This window comes from Microtus pennsylvanicus, chromosome X (genome assembly GCF_037038515.1).
Source record: "Microtus pennsylvanicus isolate mMicPen1 chromosome X, mMicPen1.hap1, whole genome shotgun sequence".
NCBI classification, from domain to species: Eukaryota; Metazoa; Chordata; class Mammalia; order Rodentia; family Cricetidae; genus Microtus; species Microtus pennsylvanicus.
In genome coordinates this window covers 32,161,633-32,188,345 of record NC_134601.1, presented here as the reverse complement: position 1 = coordinate 32,188,345, position 26,713 = coordinate 32,161,633, and the positions used below count along the sequence as shown (strand labels likewise).

At 38.8% G+C, this 26,713-nt stretch overlaps 1 protein-coding gene across 1 annotated transcript in view; it reads right to left on the bottom strand.

Moving 5' to 3' along the window:
- LOC142840296 (uncharacterized) overlaps positions 1–25,134 on the bottom strand; it is a 44,589-nt gene extending 19,455 nt beyond the window's left edge. Inside the window, exon 1 of the mRNA XM_075956884.1 lies at positions 24,585–25,134. Coding sequence (XP_075812999.1) covers positions 24,585–25,134 — 550 coding nt within the window. The remainder of the gene's footprint in view (positions 1–24,584) is intronic.
- Between the last annotated feature and the right edge of the window lie 1,579 nt (positions 25,135–26,713).

Sequence of the window (26,713 nt, the reverse complement as noted above, 5' to 3'; positions counted from 1 at the left end):
ACCACAGGAACCCTAGCATTTGGCAACAGTTTTAATCCTCAAGTTCTAGCAGCAGCGAGCCAGTAGCAGCAATAGGAAGCAGCAAACAGTACTTGCTATGATTATAGCTCCTAAGCGGGTCTGAGATATTGTAACCTTCACCCCTTAGAGCAGTGTTTTTCAACCTTCCTAATGCTGTGACCCTTTAATATGATTCCTCATGTGGTGCTGACCCCTGGCCATAAAATTATTTTGCTGCTACTTCATAACTATAATTTCACCACGTGAATCATAGTGTAAATATCTGATATGCATGATATCTGATATGTGACCCCCCCAAGGGGTTACAACGCACAGGCTCAGAACCTCTGTCTTATCGTGACTAGTATTGCAGCTTGTGAGCCTCCAGTGTCTCAGCTCTGTGGTCTGTAATGTTGGCCACTACTTGGAGTTCTTCCAGAGATCAGGCACCATAGTTTTTTTATCCTTGGCTCCTTACGGTCTTCTGTATTAATTACTTTTCCCACTTCTGAGACTGAAATACCTAGGAAGAAACAACTTCAAGGTAGAAGGCTTTATTTTTAGCTCATAATTCTAGAGGACACGGTTACAGTTCGTTCTGGTAGGGAAGCATGGAAAGCGACTGGTGACATTACGTGCACAGGAAACAGAGAAATACAAATGCTAGTGTTCTGATCACTTTTTCCTTTTTATTCAGTCTGGGACCTAGGCCCATGGAACTATCTACATTAAAGGTCAAAAGCCTTCTCTCTTCAGGTAAACTTTTCTGGAAACACTCTCAAAGTCTTATAGGTGTGTTTCATCACTATTAAAAATCTCATCAAGGTAACAATCAAGACTAACCATCATAAGTCAACCTCTTTTCCAATTGATAACAATATTTTTACATAACAGCATTCCACTTCTTACTTCTAAAATCTCATGCTTATTTCATGATGAAAATATATTTACTCTATCCCTAAACGTCCTCTTAGTCTTTACCAGTTCTAATACTGTTCCAATGTTCCAGCTTTTTCTGAGACGCAAGGCAGTCTTCTATTTGTGAGCTCCTACAAAATTTAAAATAATTACATATTTCAAATATACAACAGTACACAGTAAACATCCACATTCCAAAAAAGGAGGAATATGGCAAAGAAAGATAGGACCAAGGGAAGACCAAACACCGAATCTTGAATCTATATGTCCAGCATCTATAGGATGTGATACAAACATCTGAGCTCCACCAGGCTTAGTAGCTCCATTCTTAGAGATCTGCTACCCGAAGTACACGTCAGTTCTCTCTTGGGCCCACTTGACTTCATTCCTGGAGTTGCCTTTGGTGGTTGTTTCATGGTCCTGGTTTCTTTTGCACCTCTACTTTTACATGACATTCACTTTCATAGCTTTACACAATGGCCTCTTGGGACATCTTTATAGGAGCTCCAGCCCTGCCACACATTGCCTTGCCTCAGTAGCCATCAGGAACTTTGATTTCCTTAATGTAATGATTGTTCTGTCTCTTTAAGAGACAAACCACGCCCACTCCCTCCCTCATCCACTGAGGCAAGCTGATCTTCAGCTTCCAGCTCTCTCTTTTCTAACTCCCTCTCGGAGAGGCAGCTATGGTCTTTCCTCTTTCTCTCTTTCTCTCTCTCTGCTCTTCTCCCCTTCTTTTTCCCACCCCCCCTCCATAACCACTTAATAAATATCCAACCTCACTCTGCATGGTGTGCCTATCTGTCTGTCTCTTGCCCACCCACCACAGCCACATGACTCACCGATGGGGACCAGCCTCTTCAGAGACCTGCTGCGTGATCTCATGCACCGTCCCTGCCTGGGACTGGCTGCTCTAGGAACCTGCTGCCCCCTGCCTGCTGCCACATGGGGACCTGCAGTGTTTCTGCTGTCTGCCACTGCTGGGGATCCTGCAGCATTTTTTAATAATCCATTACACTTACTCTTAGCATCTCTCATTCAATAAAACAAGTATAACATGGATGATGCCAGCAAGTTACACTGCTAATCTGAGATTGAGCCTGTCCAGCTAAATCTTTGTTCAATTTGCCTTTGTTTGCTGATCCTGGAGAAACACTTCCATAAGCATCTGTTTTCCAACAGGAAGTACCTTCACCACCATCTCAGGTTTTATAACAAACCTGTTTAGGCTTCTCCCTTCAAATAAATTCCTCTTTACACAAGTAGGAATGTTTAAAAAGTGAGGCCTTATTCCCAAAGTACCTTTCCTATTATCACATGATTTAATGGAACTAAACAATTTAACAATTACCTCTGCATTTCTGTTCACCTTGTCTACAATTTTAAGCCCTTCCACACCCCTTTCCTTGAAAAAACCATACATTTTTTCTTACCTTTCTCCACTTGCTGTTCTTGCTCACTGTTGACCAGGATAAGAGAGGTGAACAGTAATTGTGCCACAGCCTGAATGTTATCTGCTCTCAAGGTTCCCTATGCCAAACAAATTGGTTTATTACTTTTGATTTTAAGATCTCAGGACACAGGCAGAAAACAGACATATTCTCTGATAGAACATCAGATAAATAGCTTCTAGCTCAACTTCTGTGAGAGTCAGCCTTCCCTGAAATATTATAAACTAGGCTTACAGTATCTGTATGCCTCTGAACATTTTGGATTTCCTAACTCTCACAAGAATGCATCATTAAGCTTAGATTGATGTGTTCTAGTGATTTTATAGTTCTAAGTTTCAGAATGTTCTATATTCCTCCCACGAAGCAGTTCTAATGGCCTAAAATCTACCTGGCTGTGTTTTCAAAGCACTGTCCTATTTCTTATTACTGATTTTCTGTATTAGTGACTTTCTCTTTACCATAGCCAAAAGACCAGAGAAGAGTCAAATTATGGAGTAGACTTTATTTAACCTAGAGTCTGAGGGAATCTAAGTGCATCTTAGTGGAGAAGTCGTGACAGGAGGCACATGGTGGAGCTGGCCTAACTGTGTCCACATTCTGTAAGCAGACTGCTCATCTCACTTTTTCAGTCCATGGGATGATTCTGCACACATTCTGGGCACATCATCTTTTTGGTTTAGCATTTCTGGCAGCACCTTTTTAAATATACCCAAAGAAAAATTTGTAGCCACACTGTTTCTAACTCCATCAAGTGTGCTGTAAATGCCTTAACCATTGAGATATCTCCCTAGGCAAGTGCCTGATTTTTCTGGTAGCCATTTAGAGTGAATGAATGATGTAATTGCACAATATAGGTATCTCAGAGTTACTATTGCTGTGATAAAACACCAAGATCAAAAACAGCTTAGGGAGAAAATGGATTTATTAGGCTTACACTTCCACATCAACGTTCATCATTGAAAGGAGGTCAGGATGGGCATTCAAACAGGGCAAGAACCTGAAGGATGGAACTATGCAGAGGCCATGGATGGGTGCTGTTTACTACCTTGTTCAACCTGCTTTCTTATAGAACTCAGTACCTCCAGCCCAAGGGTGTCCCCACTCACTGTGGGCTAGACCCTCCTACATTAATCACTAATTAAGTAAATGCATTATTGGATAGTCTGCCTACAGCTATAGCTTCTGGAGATATTTTCTCAGTTGAGGTTACCTCCTTTCATATGACTATGGCTTCTCTCAGGATGACATAAAACTAGCTTTCACAAGATATATTGGTACATTACCACATTTCTACTACTTCCAATCCAATCCTTGCCTATCTCCCCCAAATATTCTCTGTTAATTTTGGTATTTTCCATTCTTTTAACATATTGATTAAATTTATTCCATTTAAAAAACTAGAACAATAAGATTGATGGAACCATGAATTTGACTTTGACCCCAAACACCCATCTTGACAAGTTTTTACATAACTTCAAGTAAATAAACATTATTTAGCAATAATATATTGTCATCTCTTATGGATAGACCATTTGTAATTGTGCAGATGTATATGTTTCTCCCACATTTGTTTGTTTGAATTTAAACCCCCATGTGATAATACAGAGAGGAATGGTCTTTTGGGAATTGAATAATTTAGAAGCTTTCTACCTTGTAAATGGTGTTAATGCTTTTATAAAAGAGGCCCCATAATAATTTGGCTGAAAGTCGTGTTTGAATTTTGAGATTAATGCTACACATAGCCTTCATCAGAAATGCTTCTTACTGTAGCAGACAGCAGTTAATGTAGAAATCCATAACCAGCTAATGTAGAGAGATTAAATGATGGTAGAATGCTCAGCCCTAAATGAGACAGTTATATCACTCTTTCCCAGACTCAGAAAACGTCAAAGAAGAGGGCTGGATTGCTCGGGAGAGGGCTTAGAGCTTAAGAGAGCGTGCTGCTCTTCCAGAGGATCTGGGTTCTATTCCCAACACCTGCATGGCAGCTCACAACTCTCTAACTCCAGCTCTATGGGATCTGCTGCCTTCTTCTCGTCTCCTTGGGCACTGTATGCACATGGTGCAAAGCCATGCATGCAGGCAAAGCCCACACAAATAAAATAAAATAAAGTAAAATACAATAAATCTTAAACAGAAGAGGGACAGAAAGAATATAAGAGCCAGAGGATGGAGAGATGGGCAGCAAAAAGAGGTCTTCTGGACATGACTTCGCCATTACACTCATTAATTCACTGAGCTGTGGTTATTTTCATAAGACCTGCATAGGATTGGACAGTCAGCACTTCATCATGGATGGATGGGGTTCCATAAGACCATTGCCCCGCTAAATGACTATTCATATTTAATGGTTGGGAGGTGTTGAGTTGTCAAAGAATAAAAAACCTTTAAAAATTAAGCAAAATCCAAACCAAAGTAAAAATTAAAAAAAGAAAAACCCAAGCAGGTTTCATAGGGGTGCTTGACTTGTCAATCTCTGTTGCTGTACCAAAAATCTCTGTTGTTGTACCAACATACAGCATTCACTTCTATTTAAGAAAGTAATGAGAAGATGCAAGCCCTCACTAGATAGTAGGCCTTTATCTTATTTTGTTTTGAGGCAGGATCTTAGTATGTAGCCCTGGTTGTCTTGGAACTTGCTATAGAGACCAGGCTATTCTTGAATTAACAGAGATCCACTTGTCTCTGTCTCCCACGTGCTGTGACTAAAAGCATATGCCAGTATGTTTGGCAAAGCCTTTTTTTTTTGGTTTGAGACCTCTTGATGTAGCCCAGGTTGCTTTAAATGTCTTCTCCTGCCTCTACCTCCTGAGTGCTGGAATTACAGCCATGTACCTGTTTTTATGAGATATTGAGAATTAAACTCGGGGCTTCCTGCATGCTAAGTAAGTACTCTACCAGCTGAGCTTGCTGGTGTTTTGATCAGAATTGTGGGAACGAAATTACAAACCTAAGAGATTCCTGCGATAGCTTCAGGTTAAGACTAAGAAATAATACCAGTGTTTCATTGCTTGCTTTTTAAAAATAGCTTTATTAAAGTACAATTAACATGTAGTAAATAAGCTGCATATGCTTATGAGTTATAATGCCATAAATTCTTACATATAAATGATTTAAATGACCACCACAACCCAGATAATGAACTTTCCCCAATCCTTTCATAATACTTCTCTCTTGAGTTCTTATCTCCAATCATTGATTTACTTTTTGTTGCTACACAAATGCCCCCACCCGAGCTTTACATAAATGCATTTGTACAGTGACCAATTTTCATCACTATTCTTTACTCATAATGATTATTTGAGATCTATTACTATTATTATATGTACCAATAGTACATTCTTTTGTTACTATGAAATATTATGTTAAATGAATATGCCAGAGTGTTTCATACATTTATGTTTTGATTTCAGGTTTGGGAGTTATAAATAATGCTGTTGCATAAATACATGAGCAGGTCTGTGATGTATGAACACAATTTTTCTTTCTTTTGGATAAATATCTAGGAGTAGAATGAATGAATCATCTGGTAATTGTATATGTAACATTTTAAGAAATTGTAATTAAGTAATTGCACATTGAATTCTCATGAGAAGTGCACGAGTTATTCATTCATACCTTTACCAAGAGTTGATACATGATATGATCCTATGCTATTAAATATACACATTCTGATTTGTACTTCCTTAATTACTAATGGTTTTATGTATTTTATAGATGCTTGTTTATCTTATATGCTTATTTGTCATTTGTAATATTTTCTGCAATATTTGACTGACATAATTTCCCTCTGATTTTACTTAAATTTTACTTTGTAGTGAATATACAAAACTACAGACTCAGGATGTATTTATGAGGGGCATGTGGTATTTCAATATGCAAAAATTGTGCAATGTTTATGTCAGGGTAAACATTATCTAGCTTCTCAAGAATCATGGGCTGGAGAGATGGCTCAGAGGTTAGGGCTGGAGAGATGGCTCAGAGGTAAAGAGCACTGATTGCTCTTCCAGAGGTCCTGAGTTCAATTCCCAGCAACCACACGGTGGCTCACAACCATCTATAATGAGATCTGGTGCCCTCTTCTGGCATACAAGCATACATGGAAGGAATGTTGTATACATAATAAATAAATCTTTTAAAAAAAGAATCATTTCTTATGGTGATAATATTCTAATCCTTTCTCTTTTGTAATACACAATACATTATCATTATCTATAGTTATTCTACTGAGCAATAGCACATCAGAATTTATTATCCCCATCTAAGTATATCATAATACTTATTGTTCAACCTCTTTGTATCTCACTCCTTATTCTCCAAGGCCTCTGATTACCAACACTGTAGTCTCATTTCCTACGAAATTGATGTTTTTATACTCCACATGTAGATGAGATCATGTGGTACATGTCTTTCTGTGCCTGAGTTATTTAATATAATGATTTCCAACCTCATCCATGTTGCCATAGAAGCTATGGTTTCATTTTCTTCTTAATATAGCTGGATATTATTCCATTGTGTATATTGTGGGTTGTATTCATTAGGAGGAAAGCAGGGTATTAAGCATGGAACCTTGTTGTGGAACTTAGTTTAAGACTTGGAAAATGTAGCACTAGGAAAAATCTCATGGCTTCATCTCCAGCCAAGTCACTGAAGATGGAACCTGTGGAAAAGCCCCAGTGTTAGGAAGAATCATGCACACTAGTCCGTCAGACTTCCAGCCAGTGTCACGTGTTGCTGGTTGTTGTGGACCGTAGCTGATGAGCAAGATTTACTGACCACGCTGTCTGTATCGCTAAGACACATTTGCACTACAGGGTAAGTAAGTCCCATGGAAATTTAGGGACTTGTGTCTTTAAAACATTTTCTAGGTAATCGGAGGTCTAAATAATGTTGAATTTTTTTTCTTCTAAGGGGATATGGAAGTTGCATCTGCATCTGGTCCTCACTACCAGGCCACGACATCTCCTGGACTTATTTTTTAGTGTGAAAGAATTATATATGTATTTGAGATTATAAAGCGTACCCTCTTTTTTGAGTAATCCAAAAATCTTCTACTTTCAAATGTGTCCCAGAGCAAGAAAATACCTCATAATAGCTTCAGATAATCATGTAATATTCTGTGCCATTTGGTCATTGTGGTCCAGCAGATCTAGTAGCAGTGGCAGTGATGAGCAAATTAGCATTTTGTGTGAGCATTTCGAAAGCTTCTGTAGGTGATGGATCTGATTGTATATTTTCTTAAAAAATATTTTTATTGTTCATGGAAAATACTGTAGCTTCGATTGACACTGTTTTTAAAATATTTAAATCACTTTTTATTTATTTAGTGTGTATGCATATGTGTGGGGATACTAGTGTGCTAGGGGATATAGGTCAGAGGACAATTTGTGGAAATAGATTTTCTTCCTCCTGATCAAACATACGTGATCAGTCCAGGCACTGTTGCTCACTATCTTGACCAGGTTGACTTTGAACTCACAGTCTTGCCAGTCTCCCAAGTGCTAGAATCATAAGCATCTGTCACCACACCTAACATCTGTCTTTTTTTCACTTGTTTGCCAATGAAGAGCTTAACAATGTGTCTAGATAGCAACAGGCACATTTACATAAATTTCTAGTTGCCTTAGTCTTTTGTTCTATGAGAAATTAAATTCCAAAACCACAAATTGCTTTTTTATCTCATTTCAGGCTGTGTATAACAGGAGAGAAAGTGTAGTAGGAGCTGCAGGCCTCTTCCCACAGCCCAGCTCCTGGCCACCTGGCTAGCTTATACCCCAAAATAACAACACACAAACTGTATTCATTTAAACACTGCCTGGCCCATTTCTATTAATGTGTGTAGCACCCCAAGGTGTGCTTACCGGGAAGATTCTAGCCTATGTCCATCCTGGGTCGGAGCTTCATTGCGTCTGCCCTGGACTGGAGCGGCAGGGCGTCTGAGCTCACTCCTCTTCCTCCCAGCATTCTGTTCTGTTTACTCCACCCACCTATGTTCTAACCTATCAGGGCCAAGCAGTTTCTTTATTAGCCAATGACCTTCCTTGATGGAAGCAGAGAGGCCATGCTCCACTCCCGGGCAGATGCAAGCAATGAAGCTCCGACCCAGGATGGACATAGGCTAGAATCTTCCCGGTAAGCGCACCTAGGGGCGCTACACAGATGATTAGAAATGGGCTAAATTAATATGTAAGAATTAGCCTAGAAGAGGCTAGATAGGAATGGGCCAAAGCAGTGTTTAAATAAATACAGTTTGTGTGTTGTTATTTCGGGGCATAAGCTAGCCAAGCAGGCCTCTGCTCCAGAGAGGAGAGCTGTCGAGTCTGAGCTCATTTCCTCTTCCTCTCGGCGTTTTGTTCTGTTTACTCCTCCTACCTATCTTCTAACCAATGAAATGGGCCAACGCAGTTCCTTTATTAGCCAATGACCTTCCTCCATCATTTCCCCTTTTTCGGTTTAAACAAAAAAAAAGAGGAAGGCTTTAACTTTAACATAGCAAAATTACATATAACAAAACAGTTATCAAGTAAAAGTTACAATAATCTTTATCATAACTAAGGAAAACTATAACTATAACTAACTATTCTTAACTCCATCAAAGACTCCAGAAAGATACAATACTACCTAAGCAAACAAGAAAAAAAGCAACTTCCAAACTCTAGAAATGACAGAGACATCTCACTGCCTGGACAGTCACCCAAAGTTCCTCTGTACTCTTGGGGCATCCATCTTCAGCCTTCAGGCCCATGGTATCCAGCAGACATTTCCATAAAGCAGGAAAATTCAAAGTCAGTTCAGTCACTATCTGTTGTGTCCTGTAGAATGTCTCGCAGACTCTTTCATGAATCAGGAACCCCGAAAGATCATCTCACCTTAGGCAAGTTCAGTAGTCCTCTCTCTGTGGGTTCTCTGTGTCCAGTTTATGCAATAGTCCAGGCAAGAGCAGTTTCTTGCCCAAATGGCTATCAAACTCCATAACGAGCCTCTTCGATGCCCATCTTCCTCTTGAAGTAGATTGGTGCTGCCAGGAGCAGAGTGTCTCATTGTCATGAAAAGTCCTAAGTTATTAAAACATTAAATTTCCTATTCTGTAATCTTTGAAAGACATGAAGAATGTCTATCTAAAATATATCTCTTTATATCTAGAAAATCTAACTAACATGACTACAAGCTTTACTATTATCGATGATTATCCATTAACAACCTATATTTTTTAATTATACAGTACATATTTAAATGAACTACACAATCACAATACCTTAATCAAAATCAGAAACACTTATACATATAACAAAATTGACCTTAAATCTCTATAAATAAAGCAAAATCTATACTAATGCAAATTATTCATATCTATATCATATCCCCCTTTAAACGTAAAAGAACATTTATAAACCATATTTGGGAACATGGGCGCAGTTTTTTCTCTCCAAACTGCTTCCTGCTGAATGGGGGCGTCGTTAATTAGGTCTTTCATGGTATAACCTGTGTGCTAGTTTCATCTCAGTTGGCAGTTGAGCGAAGCAATTTTCTGAAGGTGTTCACACCAACTCTTCAGGAGGGCGTGGTCTATCATACCAAATCTGGATAGAAGAAATCCAAAGGGTCTGGTCCTCTGTGAAAACAAAAGAAGACCCTCTCCAAAGCATCATATCCTTAGACCCAAATTTTGAAATCGTAATACCCTTATCATATCCGTTCTGGTTCCATTTGGCAGTCCATATAATGAAATGTCTGTCTGTACTTAGCTCCTTTACAGTCAAAAATTTTAAAGAAAACACAATGTACATAATCTAGACTCTCTGTGAATTTTCCATTTTTACGTGGCTTATTTTTTATTTCTTTTAATCTCTTAACTATCTGTATTCTGTCTCTTTAAAGACTTTACCTTTTTTTTTAACATTAACTTTATTTTCTATATTCTTTTTCTTCTCTCTCCCAAGCCTACGTACATTCATCCAACAGTGTGACTCATTTAGTGGTCTGAATCTGTCCTATTGTGAATCTGCAATTTTTTTACTATCCAGGAGCACTTTTGATTTGCGCCTTTAAATCACTAGGCACTTAAGAATCTAAGCTGTGACATTCCTAGGTTAACTTTTTGCTTTTTGAGCGTACATCTGTAGACCAGGCTGTCTTTGACCTCTCAGAGATCCGCCTGTCTCTGCCTCCCAGGCATTGGGATTAAAGGTGTTTGCTACTACACCTTGAACTCACAGAGATCTGTTTGTCTCTGCCTTTTAGGCACTGGGATTAAGGGCGTGTGCTACCATACCTTGAAGTCACAGAGGTCTATCTCCCTCTGCCTCCCAAGTGTTGGGATTAAAGGTGTGTACTACGACACACAACTCTCTTCCTTTTTTTTTGTTTTTTGCTTTAAGAACTTCAACTTTCAGTCTGCATATATTTTTAACACACTTTAAACCATTCAGAAATTTTCTGTCTTTGAATCTCTCTTTACTCTATATCTCTCTTTTTCTGACCACATGAGTCTTTAATTTAGCAAGCAATATCAGTAGAATTAAAGGCGTGGCTTTGCCAGCTAGATCCAGTCCATTCCTTAGCTTTCCAGCCTCTTGGCTGAGGTACTGGCTGTAGCCATGTTTATAAGAGTCAGAGTTTGCCCTGGCAGGACAGCCCAGAAAGGTGGCATTTTTAAATGGCGCAGCTTTTTTTTTTTTTTTTTTTTTTTTTTTTTTTTTTTTTTGCTACGGCTGAAAACCGAAAAGCATGTGTTCAGCTTTTCGTCAATACTGTTTAAGTGTTTCGTGGCAGGACCTCTTAATGAGCTGCAGGCTTTGCAGCTAAAGCTGAGTCAGGAAGCCTCTCTTAGATGAGGCGCTTGCTTGCCTCTGGCAAGCAAAGTAGACCCGAAAGAGTGCTGCTACCAAGAAACCATGCACAAAGCTGTCATTTTGTTCTAGAATAACTTCCCAAGCTGTCTCAGGCTTTATGTGGAAGCAGTTGTCCACATGGGCACCATTTGTAGTAATATGGGGTGGCGGGGCTGTGTCCCCAACACCCCCGCTGCCTGCTCGGCTAGCTTATGCCCCGAAATAACAACACACAAACTGTATTTATTTAAACACTGCTTTGGCCCATTCCTATCTAGCCTCTTCTAGGCTAATTCTTACATATCAATTTAGCCCATTTCTAATCATCCATGTAGCGCCCCTAGGTGCGCTTACCGGGAAGATTCTAGCCTATGTCCATCCTGGGTCGGAGCTTCATTGCTTGTATCTGCCCGGGAGTGGAGCATGGCCTCTCTGCTGAGGCGTCTGCTCCAGAGAGGAGAGCTGTCGAGTCTGAGCTCACTTCCTCTTCCTCTCAGCGTTTTGTTCTGTTTACTCCTCCTACCTATCTTCTAACCAACGAAATGGGCCAAAGCAGTTCCTTTATTAGCCAATGACCTTCCTCCATCACTTCCTCCATCAAGAAAGTAAATAGGATAGTGATAGATCAGACATGAGGGCAATCGGAGAAGCAAAATATCATTTGAAAAGTTTGTGATGATCCTAGCGGACTCTACATAGGTATGCCTGATTTAGCTGATGGGAAGCAGCCTCCGTGTAACTATTTTCATGTGGGGAAAGAAGAGAGTCAATCCTTGAGTCCAAGAAACTACATAAAATGTGTGCCAAAAAGTAAGTTATGTGTTAGGGAGGATGGGCATGGTTAGGAGTGTGTGGAGGAGCAGGATGGTTGATCTTAGCCTTGCTGACACTAGGTCTGTAGGTTCAAGACCTAAAGAAAAAAGGAAAATGAGGTCAAGGTGAAGGTTTGCTTTCCAAGCCAAAGGGCAGTGCTGTTTCTGTGCTTAGGTGGCAAAGTATGACAGGAAGAGAGGAAGAGGTAAGGATAATAAACCAAATATATAAGATGAACCACCTATAACTTGAGTAACATATAAACATGAGAGTTTATTTGTGAGCCCATATGTGATATATAAAAAGCAGTTGAAAGGATTAAATTAAGTGTTAAGTAAAATGCCTTTCCTTTATTATGAAGAATATGACTTCTCAATCTGAAAGACTAGGTAGGTTTCAACTTAGAATACTTGTATATTTTCAATTAATTAATTAATTTTAAAATTAGCCCACACTATTGGGTTGTATTATTGTGTTTTTGAGCAGAACGTTCTTTTGTTCCTCCCAACCCCTCCCTGCCCCCGCCATCTCTTGTGACCATCTACCCCAGAAGTCTCCTTACTTTATCACCACATATGGTCTATTGTTTTCCACTCCCTTCTCATCACATCGCCCTACCTCTCCTTTGGGGACCTGTTCAAGTTTCAAGGATTATATCCATGGCTTACACCTGCCTACATATATATATATATATATATATATATATATATATACACATATATACATATATATGTGTGTATATATATATATACACACACACATTAAAATCTGGGATGCAAGACTATTTTTTTCTTATTTAGCTTACTAAAACCATGAGACTTTCATTAACAGGTACATATCAGGAGTGGTTGAATAGTTTAATCTATTCACCTAGAAACCTGACAGCTCCAAGGCTGCCCTCTGCTAAGCCCCGTGCATTAGTTTTCTATTGTTGCATAACAAAATACAAAGGATCTCTCTCTTCTAGAAGTAATCAGTGAACAGCTTTCTCAGTCAGATGTGAATGGGAATGACTGTAACCCCAGCATATGAGAGCTGGAGGCTGGAGGATGAGAAATTCAAGGCCATAGTCAGCTGCACTGTGAACTTAAGACTAGCCTGGGATCCATGAGACCAAGTCCCAAGAACAAACTAACAAATTAACAGCAAAATAAAAACAAACAACTGAACAAGCAAACAAAAAACAAAATCAAAAGCAGAACTCAGGACTTAGCTACCTTAGGCCCCATTCCTTCTTCCCCATAGGCTACCAGCTTCCTGATTGGCTCCCCTCCATTTTTGTGCCTCCAACAGATGCCAAATGCCAACTTCTCCCAAAGACCTTACACCAACAACTGTCTGCTAAGCCCCATTTCTTCTTAAAATCCCTGCCTGCATTCCATGGGACCTCGAGCTGAACATGCATGTTGGGTACATCTCTCATATTTCCTAGATCATAAAAACCCACCTACCCTTACCTAGACCCCATCCCAAAGATTCACAGGCTCTTCAGGCACTGTCCACACACAGGGCAAGGCTCATTTAAGATAGCTGACCCAGTTGCACTCCTAAATCAGAGCCCCACCTAACTGAGAGCCTCTGCAATTCCCCAACCTACCTGACCAACCCTGACAAGAGAACCAAGTTTTTGGACTCCACCCCTATGACTCCAAGGCTACTCAGACCTCACTACACTGTTAGGACACCCAGGCTTCCTAGTACGCATCCTGCTCCCTTAATTAAGCTTTGCCCCCTTGGAAATTCGGCAAGTTATTCTACCCTGTAACCCATGTGCATACACTGTCCCCAAGGCAAGAGACTAGCTTCTCCCAGCTCTTTTCCTTTGGAACTCTCTCAAAGTTTCCAGTCTAACACTGTATGTGAAGACTGTGGACTGGAAGGCCACAACTTCTTATTAGAAAACACAACAAACAACATAACTCCAGATTCCCATGTTCCATCATAAAACACAGCCAACATGAAAAATCAAGGCTATGTGTCTTCCACAAAAATCACTCACGCCTGTAGTAAATGCCCCCAAGAGCATCCCAAGAATAAACTCAAGGCATAGAGTTCCAAAGAATAAATAAATATATACAAGAGTTCAAAAAATTAAAAGTGGCACAAATGTTGGCATGAGCTTTAAAAGGGAAGAATAAATTCATGGTTGAAGTACAAATAATCCCACAAACAAATATAGATGAATAAAATTATAGGGACAATAGAGAGTGCAATGTTCAGGATCTGAACATTGACTTCAATAGATGGAAATACTTACAACAGACAAAACTGAGGTTTATCTGGAAACAGTGACCTTAATAAGGCTAATAAAATCCAGTGAAAACCCTCACCATGTAGAAAATAGAATACAAAAGCATGAAGACACGGTAGACAATTGGATCATTCGACATGTTCTTTTCGTATTTGTATATCTTTATTTCTCTTATTGCTCTAGCTAGATCTTCAAGCACCATTTTAAATAGGGGTCATCCCTATAATGGTTTTGATTTTAGTGAGACAACTTTAACTTTTTCCCCATTTAAAACTGTGTTGGCCATGGGTTTGTAATATATATTCTTTATATGTTTACCTGTGTTTCCTCCAGTCCTATATTGTTTCAGCCCATCCAAGAAAATTATGAATTAAAAAATTAATATAAAGAATATATAGAAAATTTTATACGGCATAAAAGGCCATACCTATGAATTATAAATATAGAGGGATAATTTCAAGGCATAGGCATAGAACAAATCCTCAGTGAAATCATAGCAGCAAACTCCCCAAATCTAGGGAAAGAGAAGCCTATTCACTATGGTAGGCACACACAGCATCAAACAGGACTAAAAAAGAAAGTCCTCATTTTATAGTCCTTATAGTATAATTCAAGTACAAATATATAGAACAAGGAAAGGGTATTGAGAGAAGCAAGAGAGAAGGCTCCAGTAACATATCAAGGCAGGTGCATCATAGCAGCTAATCTCTCATCAGAAACTCTAAAGATGGGAAGAGCTTAGAGCAATTCCAAAAGAGCGTACATGTCAGCCTAAACTATGTTAATTGGCAAAATTGTCCATCAAAATAGAAGGGTGAAAGAAGCTTTCCAAAAGAGAAGCAGACTAAAAGGAATTTATGAGCACTAAATCTTTACTACTAAGACTACCAGAAGGGCTGTTTTGGAAGATAAGGATAGTCACATACAAGGGTCTATGGGTGGAAAATAAATAATGCCAGGGAAGCAGTTATTTAAATTAGGAATAAGGAAACAAAGACCACAAAATCACCAAAATGGCTTAGACATGTGAAGGCCCTGTGCATGCTACTAGAGTCTCAGTGAGTGCCTTTGTGTATCAGTTCCATTGTGTCTAGAAGGCCTCTAGCAATAATCAGAGTATGTTCCAGTACTGTGAACACCAGTCAGTAGGGATGAAGGCTCCAGGTAGGCAGCAGCTCAACCTCTCTGTGTTCAATGAGTTTGTAGGCAGTATCTTCAGGAAGAGGGCTTTACCATCAGTTTGTGGAGAGTGACCAATAGTTTTAGCAAAAGCCTAGGTTGTTTGGAGTTTCCATGTATTTCCTTTGGCCAACATTGCAATTAGATATAACCCATCCCCAGCACTGAAGGTTTCATTTGGGGCTTTTCCTCTCCTATTTGGTGATTCCATTTAGATTTATTTCATATATGTATATATTTTAAGAAGCTTCTACTGTATTAGGGTTCTATAATATCCATGAAATGCCAACTAGTTCCAGCTGTCCCTACCCTTATTCTGTCCCATATGTGCTTCCTCCTACTTGGTCCTCCTATTCGTCTTTCCCCATACACCTCCATCCATCCACAACTATATATTTTACTTATCCTTCCTATGGAGATCCCTTCATTTCCCCTAGTTTCTTACTCTATCACTAACCTCTGTGGTTATGTGGATTGAAGCCTGACATCCACATATAAGCTAATACATATCATAGTTGTCTTTTGAGGTCTGAATTATCTCACTCAAGATGAGGTTTTTTTTCCTGAGGATTTCATGATTTCATTCTTTAAACAGCTCAATAATATTTCATTATTGTGTAAATGTTGCAGATTGTTTGCATCCATTTATCCACTTATGGACATCTGGGCTGTTTCTAATTTCTGGCTATTATGAATAGAGTAACCATGAACATGGATGAGCAATTATCTGTGTAATAAGATGGAGAGTCCTTTGGGTATATGCCTACGGGTAGTATAGCTGGATCTTAAGGTAGATCTATTCCTAGCTTCAGAAGGAACTACCACACTGATTTCCATACTTTCTAGACTTCAATCTAAAACTAATTAAAAGAGGCTCACTTAATTCTGATCAAGAGACTAGTCAACCAAGAGGAGATTACAATTATTGCCTCATATATACACAACTTGTGTCTGCCCAAGTTCATTAAACATGCACTGAGGGATATGAAAGACTTTATTAACCTAAATATATATGTGACTTCAGTACCCTGATTTCATCAATGGACAGGTCATTCAGACCAAAAACAAGCTGGAGAACTGAAAAGAAATGGATTGATTTCTAAATAAATCTTAACCATCAACTTAAAACCAAGAAGAGAATCAGTATTTAAAAAGCTCTACAGCAAAAGTGAGATTTAAACAGTAACAAAAGTATCCTGGCTTAAAAATAAATAAATAAATAAACCATCCTGGGTCCAGATGGATGTGAAGGAAAAATTTACCACACCGTTAAAGAACTGCAAGAAGTATTTCCCCCTTATTAAAAAAGATAGAAATATAAGAAACACTTCCAAACTTCTTCTATAAAACTCTAACACTAAATCCAGGTGGACACACACAAAAAGAGAACAATAGATCACTATCACTTATGAACATAGATGCAAAACTTCTCAGACAAATATAAAACAGTTCATCCACCATGATCAAGTTGTTGCTGTCCCAGTGATGCAGGTAAGACAATATAAACATTTTGGTAAATATAATAAATCATCCGAATGAACTTAAAGACCAAATTCATAGGTCTTCTCAGTAGATACATTTGATAAAAAATGAGCATCATATTTTGATAAATTTCTCAGAGAAATAGGCCCAAAGAGAATTATTTAAGCATAGAAAAATTTATATATGAGAAATTCATAGCCAACATCACCCTAAATGAAAAAAAAAAACGAGACAAGTACATTAAAATCAGGAAAAATATAGGACTGTCTACTGTCTCCATTCCTGTTCAAAACAGTATTTTATGTTCTTGCTAAAACAGGAGAAGGCATAACATATATACAAAATAAACTTACAAAAACTTAGTAGTAGCCTTTTAATATACCAATAACAAAACCATAACCAAGAAATTAGGGACACAGTTCCATTCATAATAGTTTTAGGATGCCAACAGAATAAGCCTAATCAAAGATATGAAAACCACTACAATAAAAACTTTGAATTCACTCAGGCATTAATGCTGATTGACAAATGTGACCTTCTGAAATGTAAAAATCTCTATACAGCAAAAAATATGGTCAGTTGAATGAAGAGGGAGCCCGCAGAGCTGGGAAAAAATTCTCTCCAGACATACATTTGTTAGAGGATTAATATCTAGAATAATCAAAATCAAAAAACAAAGCATCAAGAAAACAAACAATTCAGTGAAAGGGTGGGCTTTAGCTCTTAACAGAATTCTCAAAAGAATAAATTCAAAATCTTTTAAAAAAATCCTAAAAAGTGTTCAACATCTTAGATAACGGAGAAATGTATTTTTTTAAAAAAAAAAATCTTTTTTGGCCATTTGAAATTCTTCTGTTGAGAATTCTCTGTTCAGCTCAGTGCCCCATTTTATAATTGAGTTGATTAGACTTTTATGGTCTAGTTTCTTGAGTTCTTTATATATTTTGGAGATCAGACCTTTGACAGTTGCGGGGTTGGTGAAGATCTTCTCCCAGTCAGTGGGTTGCCTTTGTGTCTTAGTGACAGTGTCCTTTGCTTTACAGAAGCTTCTCAGTCTCAGGAGGTCCCATTTATTCAATGAGGCCCTTAATGTCTGTGCTGCTGGGGTTATACGTAGGAAGTGGTCTCCTGTGCCCATGTGTTGTAGAGTATTTCCCACTTTCTCTTCTATCAGGTTCAGTGTGTTCGGACTGATATTGAGGTATTTAATCCATTTGGACTTGAGTTTTGTGCATGGCGATAGATATGGATCTATTTTCATTCTTCTACAGGTTGATATCCAGTTTTGCCAGCACAATTTGTTGAAGATGCTCTCTTTTTTCCATTGTATACTTTTAGCTCCTTTATCGAAAATCAGGTGTTCATATGTTGGAGACAGAGACAGAGACCCAATTTGGAGCACCGGACAGAAATCTCAAGGTCCAAATCGGGAGCAGAACGAGAGAGAGAGTACGAGCATGGAACTCAGGACCGCGAGGGGTGCACCCACATACTGAGACAATGGGGATGTTCTATCGGGAACTCACCAAGGCCAGCTGGCCTGGGTCTGAAAAAACCTGGGATAAAACCGGACTCGCTGAACATAGCGGACAATGAGAACTACTGAGAACTCAAGAACAATGGCAATGGATTTTTGATCCTACTGCACGTACTGGCTTGGTGGGAGCCTAGGCAGTTTGGATGCTCACCCTACTAGACCTGGATGGAGGTGGGTGTTCCTTGGACTTCCCACAGGGCAGGGAACCCTGATAGCTCTATGGGCTGACAAGGGAGGGGGACTTGATTGGGGGAGGGGGAGGGAAATGGGAGGCGGTGGTGGGGAAGAGACAGAAATCTTTAATAAATAAATAAACGGGAAAAATCTTTTTTTTAAAATTTTCTAACTCTAGTTAAAAAGGCTTAAGAACTGATTGCAAATCAAATGACATCAAACGCTGGTGAGGCTATTGGGGGAGAGCAGCCCTCATTCTCTGTTGGTGGGCATGGAAAACAATGCAGACAGGATGGACATCGGTGTGGGCTCTTAGAAAGAGATTTGACATTGGACAAGCTCTTGTCTTCCCGGGCATATATCCAAAGGACTATCCAGTGACAGAGATACTTGGCCATCTCTAATTGCTGCTCTACTCGCAATATCCAAGAAATGGAAACAGACTAAATAGCTCTCAACTTATGAATGGATAATGAAAATGTGGTACCTACATACAACATAATTTTATTCATCTGTAAATAAAAATGGAGCTATATAATTTCCAGGGAAATGGATGAAATTGGAAAACGTGTCCTGAGGAAGGCAAGCCAGGTCCAGAAGGAACAAATGTTGTATGTTGTTTCTTATATGTGGCTCCTAGCATCAGAGTTTCAGATTTGTGTGTTTAACTTGGAAATCCTGTAAAAAGCCATGAAACTAGAAAGAGAGGCCATGGGGTGGGGTGAGAAAGAGATTAAGGCAGCTGGTTGTAGAGTACAAGTTCACATGAAGGGAAAAAGAATAATGAGGAAGGTTTAAGTTGGGAGGGGATGGATGGAAGAACAGGGCACAGGTTGGCATAGCTGGGGGGATAGCTATTAGTTAGAATGCTTTAAAAGGTCCTATAGAAACCTATTTTTTAAACGCTTCCTAATATATGTATGCTAAAAGTAATTTTAATTGGAGTTGCCCTATGTAAGGGAATAATGCTGCTTTGAGAAACCATAGGGTATCAATGAAAAAGCTAGTGTCAAGTGAGAGATAAACACTACCATTTGTGGTCATAGGCATCACAGAAACTCCTCAGTCAATTCAGCTGATTGCCATTGCTATTGGTCATCCATCAGAACATAAAGGTAAGTCCCTAATGTTGAAGACATCACACACTTTGGTATAGGACACAAGCCAAAACAAACAAACAAAAACAAAATCCAAGGTGAAATTGACCTAGAAGCTCCCTCTCCCCTCAATTGGCTAGCTGACATAGTGCTAGATGAGGCTATGCAGGTTTCCAAGGGAGAAAAGTTACCAGGAACCTTACCCAGCTGTGAACCTTGTGAGCTACCAGAATGACTGTTCTAGCTAGGTATGTTCATTGATGCAGAAGTGCCATGAATGTTATGGTGGTAACTCGCAACTATCTAATTGGAATTAAAAACTGAATTCACAGAAGGGCTTATGTCTGACCAAGAATCCATGGCTAGGGAGATCATAGGCCCTAGGGGTAAACTTACACTATTACTTTGCTAAATGGAAGAGTATCAAATCACCTCCTAAATACTTATTTTCACACCCATAGATCAGTATACTTCTTACCCTGTATCAGGGAAGCTTCTTTTTGTAGTGGATGGAGAACACCATGGAGATTTGCAACAGGTCAAAGTTCAGAGAAGTAGTGACGGTGGAGTGGCCAGCCCTAAATGGGAGAATTATATCCCATTCTCTTCCCAACCCAAAGCCTAGAGCATATTATGTAAGAGGGGCAGAAAGTTTGTAAAGGCTAGAAATTAGGGAGAACTGCTTCAAAATAAAGTCTTCTAGACATGACAAAGTCATTGCACACGTGGACAGCAGTTGTGGTTGCTTTCGTAAGACATGCACGAAATTAAGACAGTCAAAATTCCAGCAGTGATTGTGGAAGGCCTCCCAGTCCCCGACTTCTAGCTGAGTAGCTACTGGCAGTTGATGACCATTAGGGGAGGAGTAGTTGTTTTCTTTAGGGTGTGGCCTGTGTTAGGTGGCCCCACAATCATGATTGTGCAGATTATATAAATAGAGGACACGGAGTTAGCAGAGGCATGTTGGGGATCCTGGAAGAAGGCAGAAGTGAAGAGTGGAGTGTAGATATAATGTAAATGCATCGTATATATTTATGAAGTTACCAAAAGATAAACTTACAAAAATACTGATTGCCTAAATGGAAGGTCTGTCCCTAAGTAATCTCAGAAGAGACCAAAGGATTTGTGGCTATACTTCCTGTAGAATGGAAAGACTGTCAATATAATTTATAGAAGATTTATATGTTGGTTTTAAGTTGTATTAGCAGAAATTCCAACCAAACAATTAAAATCAATGGACATCTCTTCAATGGCACTAAGATAAATTCCTACTGGGACTCTCCACTCACTTTAAGTGTGATAAAGGACATATTTTGTGTCTCTGTACCATCTGCTTGACATAAATATGTCCAATTTCTGATAATATACACTATGTAGATTACATTATCTTTAGTTTTAATGAATGTTTAGTTGCATTTATTTATGGAGTAGTAATAGTGTGATAGTTTGGCACATATATTTATATACAATATTTCACGATGAGATCAAGGTAATTCACACTCTTATTAAACATTTGCATTTCTGTATTGAGGACCTTACAACCTTCCACCTCCAATTCTTAAAAATATAGAATATAATGTAAACTATACTTAAACTTTTTAAATTACCTTTTCAATTATTTATTTTATATGCTTTGGTATTTTTACCTGCATGTATGTCTGTATGAAGGTGTTCCCCTGGAACAAGAGTTACAGACACTTGTTAGCTGCCATGTAGGTGCTGGGAATTGAACCCGGGTCCTCTGGAAGAACAACCAGTGTTCTTAACACATCTGAGCCATCTCTCCAGTCCTGTATAGTTATACTTTTGTGCTATATAACACTATAATGAATTCCTTCTGTCTATTTGTGTCTTAGTCCTGATTATCATCCCATCACTGACCACATGTTTTTAAATGTCAACATTGGTGATCCAAAATGGAATTTTGTGTGCACTAAGTAAGCCTTTTTGGTAAGAAATGTTTATCAAGCCCCTACCAAGTGGAGAACACAATGGTAAGTGCTTTAAGAAAGATACATGACTCAAACTTTTAAAACGTCCTAATAATTTAGAAACTTGACCTTTAGAGAATGAGATAGGTAAACATGTGAATAATGCTACTTAATGTTGTAGAATGAGATGTACTCCCATAGAACAACAGAAGAAATTAAGGCAAATGAATACCTTTGAAGCTTTAAATACTAGAAGAACATACTTTCCCGCTCTCAAAGATCCTGTCCTTTCTCCTCTGATTCTCTACTCTGGTCACACCCAACCTTTTTCTTTAAGGAGATTATAGTTGTTGAACCATTTTAGTTTTAATTTACTCTTTGTATTTTCATTTTCTTCAGGAAATACCGCTAACCTAAGGAAGGTGTAGTGTGTACCTACATATATACATCCTAGAGCTAACCTAAGGAATATACTATGATGCAGCTGAAGTTCACCGTGTATCCCAACCCAATTAAATACTCTCTTTCCTTAAAAATATATCTAGAAATCCTAAATAAGTATTTCTAATCGCATACAAGATTCTTTTCATGCTATATAAGTATGCATCACACATATTCACTTTACTATATGTGTATATATACTTGTAGTTATTGTTGCTTTATGTTTTTAAACTTTATATGTAATAATGTATCACAAAGTTAGGTTTTTTTTCCTTATATCTTTTTCTCCACTATACTGTCCAATATTTGCCCTTTTAGGTCTTTCTCTGTGTCTTAGACCTCTCAGAACTGTAGTATCTCCCTGTACCACCCCTCATTCAGCACCCAGTATTTATTGTTTTATTCAATTTATTTTAAGGGTCTCAAACCAGTGATATAATGCTGGTCCAATTATAGTGAACCGTTACTCTAAACCATCAGTTCTCAAACTATGCTGATATTAAGAATAAACTAATCTCTGCCAGATCAATTTGAGAATTTACTATCTTGAATGCAGCTAAGAAGTTGGTATTGCTCACAAATTCCCAGGTATTGCTGCTGCTGCTGCTGTTCCAGGTGTTCAAGGGTCCAGTCTTGCTTCCAGACAAGCTGGGTCACTTTTTCGTTTCTGTGAGTAAGATTCAGACTATGCTAGACCTCAATCTGTTTTTATATAAGTGGTTTAAACTTACTAATACAATTTATAGAGAGTATAATAAGAGGACTTAAAACATTTAAAAGTGATAGGCTAAAACAAAAAGAAATATATGTCAATTGACTTGAGTTAGTATTATTGATATAAAAAGACTCTCCCATTTATTCATTTCATATTATTTTGGTTTTTAATGTGAAGAGCACTTAAACAGTGGGGAAAGTTTTCAGTGAATATATTTGGATGAAAAAATTTAGAACAGGATCACTGATGATATTTTTCATATGTTAATAAATGTTAGATGATCTCAAATCCACAAAGAACCGATTCACTGATTCTGTCTTCATCCATAGCTTCTTTTGCCCTCAATCTGTATGAAGAATAAGGGATAATTAACAATTATAAAACAGTAACTTGAACCACTAATTTTTATATCTTAAGAAAATAGTCCGTCACATGCTTTCTTAACCAAAGTATTGAACATATTTTCTTCTTGAAACTCAAACTCGTGTATCAGGATACTCTGGTATCGTCTAATGTCTTCAATTAGTTGACCATGATAGGTTCTCTAATACCATAAAGGCCTAGTTTTCTTTTCTGGAGATATACCATGACCTTGCAAAGATACAAATAAGATTCTATTTTAAAATATTCTGTCCTCTCATAAACCATTACTTTTAAAATTTTCATGCCCTTCCACTAAAAGAAGTAGGCAAACAAAATCCAATAGTCGTGGCAGCATCCCCGAGGTAGGTACTTTCATTAACTTCATATTTCTGCTGCATCATGTTTTCCTTTATCATGATTTCCCCCTTTTCTAAGAGCATGAATATCCTGTCCTGTTAATTATTTCTGGTCCTTTGGAAGGAATTAGAATCATCTCCATCTTGTTGAACTTTAAATATTTTAAAGCTTTATTGAAAAAGCATTTGTTATATTTGAAATCAAATTCTCTAGTGCATCTATCTCATTGATTTCCCCAACCTCTTCATATCTGAATTTTATAGTTTTCTTGTATTTTCTCATAGAAGTTCATTGTCTTGGATTATCCTACATTAGATCATTGCATTTTTAAAACCTTTATCCAAAAAAAAGCTATATATATATAATTTACTTGTTGTTTAATACTGGTCTCTTCCTTCCTCCAAGGCTTCTTCCTAAACTTTCCTTAACCAGCAACAGTCAGCTACTGCAGGACTGCACACTGAATTTGTAATCTTATCTAAAAGATTAGTAGAAAGCAGCAAGTCACTCCCCCCAAACTCCCCAATAGCAGGGTATTGATAGAATTGGGTTTCCACTTTGACACTAGGTTTTCAGAGTATGGCCTGCAAGTGAGCTACCAATGCCAACAGATGCTGAATGGTAAACAAATTTGCTGAAGCACAGTGGCCTTGGTCCCTTTGTTGCAAAGATCAGCAGCGGCTAGAATACAGAAGTGCTAGTCGTGAACTCACTGTACTAGAACATGTTCTCACAGTTCTCTGAGTTGTGTGATGTACCTTGGGATCCCTTTGGGGGTGTTATAAAAGACAGGCATCCTAGAGGTAGCTCCTGCTATTTGCCACTCACCATCCCAATTCTGTTTCCTTTGCCAGGTTCTTGACTTCTTGGAGAGTCCTTCCCTTTCCTAAATCTGTGGGTTCCCAAGGACTGAACTTTACTCATCTTGCCTTGGGTGGAGCAGAATGTGGTCATTAAGAGCATGTATACACACTTTAGTGGCATGGTTTATTTAAGAGAAACACTATTCTCTATAGGGACCACCCCCCCCTTAGGTGAACTCACAGGCATGCAGGATAATTTTCTCCCCCTGATGATTCTCATCATGATCTTCTTCATTCTCCTCTTCCCCTTCGTATTCGTAGTCATCATCCTCATCGTCATCTTCATCGTACTCATCTTCGTCCTCCTCCTCCTCCTCCTCCTCTTCCTCCTCCTCATCTTCGTTATTGTAGTCCTGGTTGTCTCCAGCTTCCTCCAGAAGCTCCTGGTCATCACTCTCCTGGTCGCTGTTCCAGATATACCAGTCGTCTTCAACGTCAGGCCACACCTCCTCTGCATTAGACCAGATATCCCTGATACGAGGCCAGACATCTTCCACAGGAGGCCAGATCTCCTCAACATTAGGCCAGATCTCTTCTTGCCCACAGTCTTCCTCAGTAATGGCTCTCACGACTGCCTGCGAAACTAGAAATGCTGCGGTCCCATCGATGTCATCAACAGCCTCTTCCATCGGCAGCACATGTAAGACAATTTGGCTGGTGTTGTGCTCCATCCCACCACCTTCTTGCTCTTGGTCAGGTAATCCAGGTTCCTGCTCAACAATAGCAGACATTGCACAAAATACCTTCCAGTCAAGATCTTACCGAAACTTCCAGCTTTGAAGGCATTGGTTGGGTTGGTCAGGGTGACTACCGCGAAGTAGAGGGAGGCTGTTGGCTGCAAGTACCAGCTTGGAGGCAATGAGAACAGTTGGGCAGGTTTTCCGCTAGTAAGCTGATGGAATTGGTTCCTGTGGAGTACCTATAAAGGAAGGTTTAGATAGCACCAGGAGGAGCAGCCTCGTGAGGCCGGCACCAAGGTGGTTGAGGATCAGGTATAAGGGGGCGGAGCCTTGGGGAGTAACAATGGTCCCTCTCATATGTCACCAGAGCTATAAGCTCATTTGCTGAGACGTAGTGATTGACATACATTGTACCCAATGAGCAACAAAGGTCCTTAAAATCTAGGGACTGCTCAGAATCACACCTTTTTCAGTTGAGGCCTTATTGTCTCCGGATACCATTTAAAGTGATAGGAACCTTGTCTTTTAAATTTTATATTGCCAGCAAATGAGCCTGTCCACACTGATTTGTATTTCTCCTAAGTTATGCTGATATAGACAGAGTTATAAAACAGTTGTAGAGGTGCAAGAGGGATGGCTCAGAAGAGTAATTATTACTCTTCGAGAGGACCCAGGTTCAATTCCCAGCACCCACATGGTGGTTAATAACCATTTGTAACTCTGGTTTCAGGGAATCTGGTGCCTTTGAATCTCTTGGGTATTGTAGACATGTGATGCACGGCCATGCAAGAAAATGCTGCTATACACACATAAAATACAAATCTAAGAAAATGCTCCTATACACACGTAAAATACAAATCTAAGAAAATTAAAAAACCCAATTGTTGTGTAGTTCAGATTTCAGTGGTAGTAAAAATAGAGACAGAAAAGAGACAAATACTGAAATGTTGAAATGATTACAATCAGAACAAAGGGTTGAAAGTGAAAAAAACCAACCAACCAAAACAAACCGGAACCTGGACAGTATTTAATTTGCACTGCCATATTCACAGCTGTCCTTCCATCAATGCATACGAAAAGAGGAAAATATGTCAGAAATAAAAAGGCTTTCCAGGATGTTCTAAAAAAACTAAGATTTTCTGTTTCCTTCTTCCCAGTTAGACAAGAATAAATCATTCCAAAGCATAAAGCATTTTTCTACCAAGAAGAAATCAAACACCTTTTCATATTTATAGTGAAAATCTTTAAACATAAAAATGTTCCATTTCAGGAAAATGACACCCACCAACCTCTTTAATCATGCCCACAAAATTTAGGTGTTAATGACAATTTGGCATACTCTTTCCACTTCAAAAAGAGAACATGTATTTTTTTTTCATAAAACACATAAATATCAAAGAAAATGTAGAGAGGTTAATTAGCCAAATACAAAGAACGGTCATGGCCCTCAGTGGGCCTAACCAGTCTTTCTCCACCTTTGATGAGAGACAGTGTTAGATGTTTAAAGGCATGCTGTAGAGTGAGCTTTTCAAAATCACAGTACGGGTAATGGTTGAACCTAAATGGCAGAAAGATTTTCACATGTGTTTTATTTTGTCTATAAAATATCAGGGTAGAGAGCTCTTTCCTG